The following is a 4,007-nucleotide window of genomic DNA, read 5'->3' as shown; positions in this document are numbered from 1 at the left end:
AAAATCACAAGACCAGCCCTGAGAGGAAGGAAGGGCAGTAGGGCAGAGGACAGTGTCCTGGGACTGACCAGTGCTTCTAAAGCCATGTTCTTCAAACTACGGTTGTGTACCCCTGAGGCTGAAGTAAAGACTTTTCAAGAGATTCGTAGACAAAGCAATTTTAAAGGGAACTAATTTCCAGAACCTCAAGGTCCGCATCTACTCTTTTACAAAACCAGTGTCCTTGGAAATGCATGGGGGTTGGGGGAGGGGTCCTGTACTCCGTTCTCATCTCCCTCTTCACAATTATCCTCCTTTCACTTTTTAAAAGAAATGTGTGCCTCTAACCCATCCTGACTCTCTGTATAAGACATTTTGCCGGCATACAAAAACACAAGGATACCACACAAAGAGGTAATTAGGTAAATAGGTGTTGAAAAGTGAATGATTTTAATGACTGCCTATAAAATCCTTTTTAAGTCAGATGGAAATCTTTCAACAGAATAGAGGGAGGATCTTTTCAAATTGACAGATGATGCAACATTCAATATAATTTTTGATGATATATTACTATGTGATTCTTGGCATTAACTAAGAAGTTCAATGCATTGAATGGCATTACCATAAGAGCAGTCCCCATATTCTCTTCTATTCATATATGTTAACAAGGTTTCTCATAACTTCCTCCTTTAGGTATGAAATATTTGTGAGGGATCTCTGCTGTGAGTGGCCAGGTACTTAAATAGATTCTTGTGAGTTGGACAGACCCTCCTCAAATTGTCTGTTATTATTAGGTATAGAGTATCCTTTTTCTGGACAAATTCACCTGGATTCTTTTTGTGGTGCCTGGGGCTACACTTGCACAAAGACCCATCCCCAGGCAGCAAGTTCAGGGAGGATGCCCTCACTCATTGTCACCGTCACAGCCAAGTGTGATCTCTGAGATCTTCCATGCCAAACCTTGACTTGCCCATGAGGAATCAGAGAAAGGAGAATTGCCCGAGGTAACAGAGCTGGAACTAGAAAGCTGGTCTCTATCCTGTACAAAGGTGAGGCTACTCCATGTTCTTCTGCGAGGAGACACCACAATTCCTCCTTGTCTTCCACATAAACCATTTGACGTGGATGAAGGGATTAGTGAGGTTTTCCTAGGACTAATTTTCAGGGTGTATCCCAGATCCCCAAGAAGGTGGGATATGAGGGGCAGAAGAGAGAGAGATGTATGGGAAAGAAGGAAAGGACTATGGGCATTTCCAATACTCCTACAGATAAATATCTTGGAGGACAGTCAAGCAAGCACTAAAACACTATTTCCAAGCTGATGGTCTCCCAGGTAACATTCAACTTGATAGATTCTCAGAGGACACAATGGTTACTATATAGAGGGGATGCCCTGAAGGAAGTTTAAATATGAGACAGAATGAAAACCCTTACATGCTACGCCATGAAGAAACCTTGGAAACTTTAAGTGAAAGGAGCCAGACACAAAAAGCCACTAATTGTATGAATCCATGTATATGAAATGCCCAGAACAGATGAATCTAAAGAGACAGAAAGTAGATGAATGATTTTCAGGAGCTGGGGGAAGGGTAGAATGGGGGGTGCCTACCAGTGGCCACGTGGTTTTCTTTGTTGGGTGATAAAAGTGTTCTGCAGTTAAATAGTGGGGCTGGTTGTGTGGCCAGTGAATCATACACTTTATTTTTTTACATATTTTACTTATTTATTTATTTAGCTGTCTAACTATCTAGCTGTTTGTTTGTTTGTTTGTTTGTTTTAGAGAGATAGAGAGAACCCAGGGCAGGCACGGGCAGAGGGAGAGAATCTCAAGTAGACTCCCCATTGATCACCGAGCCCAACATGGGGTTCAATCCCAGGACCCCAAAGTCATGAACTGTTCTGGAATCGAGAGTCAGACGCTTAACCGACTGAGCCACTCAGATGTCCCTAAAATGGTGAATGTGAATTATATCTGGATTTTTAAAATGAATGAAAAAAATGTCAAATCTAGTCATAAGCATATGTATAGATACAGGCACTAGAAATTGGGGAAGAGGCCTCATAACTCATTGATCACTTACTGTGTTCTAGACGTTCAGATATTTTACATTCCTTTTTTCATTTGGGCCATGCAGCAACCCTGTTAAAATTAGGCATACTTTCTTCACTTCATGACAAGAAACCTAAAGTGCATCAATACAGCTTATCCAAGGGGACAAAACTAGTTAGTGCTATAATCAGAATCTGTCAGGCTTCCCAGTTCATGTCCTTTCCACTATGCACCATGCTTCCCATTAGCATCTTGTGCAAGAGGCCTTATACCTGCTTATACTCTCCCTCATTGTCCTATGCACCGCAGTGGACATGCTCAGGTAATTCCCATTTGAGTGATTATCACTTGTCACCTCTGCAGATGACACCTGGAGAACTAGCCCTTGCCAGTGGAAACCACACCCCAGTCACCCAGTTCATCTTGTTGGGATTCTCCGGTTATCCAGATCTCCAGGAGCTTCTATTTGTAACCTTCCTGCTCATTTACGTCATCACAGTGACGGGCAACCTGGGAATGATGGCACTCATCTTCACGGACTCCCGTCTCCATAGCCCCATGTATTTCTTCCTCAGCGTCCTCTCTTTTCTTGACATTTGTTACTCTTCTGTGGTCACACCCAAGCTCTTAGCCAACTTCCTGGCCTCAGACAAGTCCATCTCTTTTGAGGGCTGTGTGGTCCAGTTGACCTTCTTCGTGGTGCACGTGACAGCCGAGAGCTTCCTGCTGGCCTCCATGGCTTATGACCGCTTCGTGGCCATCTGCCAACCCCTCCGTTATGGTTCGGTCATGACCAAGGAGACCTGTCTCCAGCTGGTAGCGGCTTCCTATGCATTCGGTGGTGCCAACTCTGCTATACAGACTGGGAATGTCTTTGCTCTGCCTTTCTGCGGACCCAACCAAGTAACACACTACTTCTGCGACATCCCTCCCCTTCTCCGCCTGGCTTGTGCCAACACAGCCACAGCAGGAGTGGTCCTCTACATCTTCTCCGCTCTGGTTACCCTTCTGCCTGCTGCAGTCATCCTCACCTCCTACAGCTTGGTCTTGGTGGCCATTGGGAGGATGCGCTCAGCAGCTAGACGGGAGAAGGCCCTCTCCACCTGTGCCTCCCACTTCCTGGCCATTGCCATTTTCTATGGCACTGTGGTTTTCACCTATGTCCAGCCTCATGGGTCCACTAATGATACCAATGGCCAAATAGTGTCCGTGTTCTACACCATCATAATTCCCATGCTCAACCCCTTCATCTATAGCTTCCGCAACAAGGAGGTCAAGGACGCACTGAAAAGGAAGCTCCAGGTCAGTATCTTTCCCTGCTGAGTGCTGCAAGGTTATTTGTTGGAATGAGGAAGGCAGAGCCTCTTCCAAATCACACTGTGAGTTGACTGAATGGAGAGCAGCCCTGGTTCTGAAGGAGGTGCAAGAAGTAGGGAAGGAACAGCAAATAGCATTCTTAGTACAGAGAACTGAAAATTTTAAAACCATCTTCATATCCATTATGGTGTTGAATGTTTGCATCCATATCGTGAGGCAGTCCTTGTTATGATGATCTTGTTTTACAAACAAAGTGACTCAGTAATAATAAGTTACCTAAGAGCACCTGAGTGATTCAGTCGCTTAAGCAGCTGCCTTCTGCTGAAATCATGATCTCAGGATCCTGAGATCGAACCTAGCGTCGGGCTCCCTGCTCCGTAGAGCACCTGCTTCCCCCCTGCCCTCTTCTGCTGCTCCCCCAGCTTGTGTTCTCTCTTTCTCTCTTCCTCTCTCTCTCTCATAAATAAATAAAATATTTTAAAAATTTTTACCTAAAACTATACAGTGAGAGAGTGAGTATTCAGTGTCGGGATTTCCCTACCAAAACCAGGGATATCTCTTCCACACCAGAGCCACGAGCAGTTCAACACAATTTCCAAGAGACATGGGACAAGGGGCAGCAGAATCATTTCTGTCTTGTCACTGAGTTAAGGAAGTAGGG

General features: G+C 44.9%; 1 protein-coding gene across 1 annotated transcript; it reads left to right on the top strand.

The window, feature by feature from the left end:
• Positions 1-2,392: 2,392 nt before the first annotated feature.
• LOC131822675 (olfactory receptor 1052-like) lies at positions 2,393-3,352 on the top strand. The gene has a single exon (XM_059158963.1). The coding sequence runs from the start codon at positions 2,393-2,395 to the stop codon at positions 3,350-3,352; it is 960 nt and encodes a 319-aa protein (XP_059014946.1).
• The last annotated feature ends 655 nt before the right edge of the window (positions 3,353-4,007 follow it).

This window comes from Mustela lutreola, chromosome 1, assembly GCF_030435805.1.
Source record: "Mustela lutreola isolate mMusLut2 chromosome 1, mMusLut2.pri, whole genome shotgun sequence".
NCBI classification, from domain to species: Eukaryota; Metazoa; Chordata; class Mammalia; order Carnivora; family Mustelidae; genus Mustela; species Mustela lutreola.
This window is presented reverse-complemented; position numbering and strand designations above follow the sequence as displayed.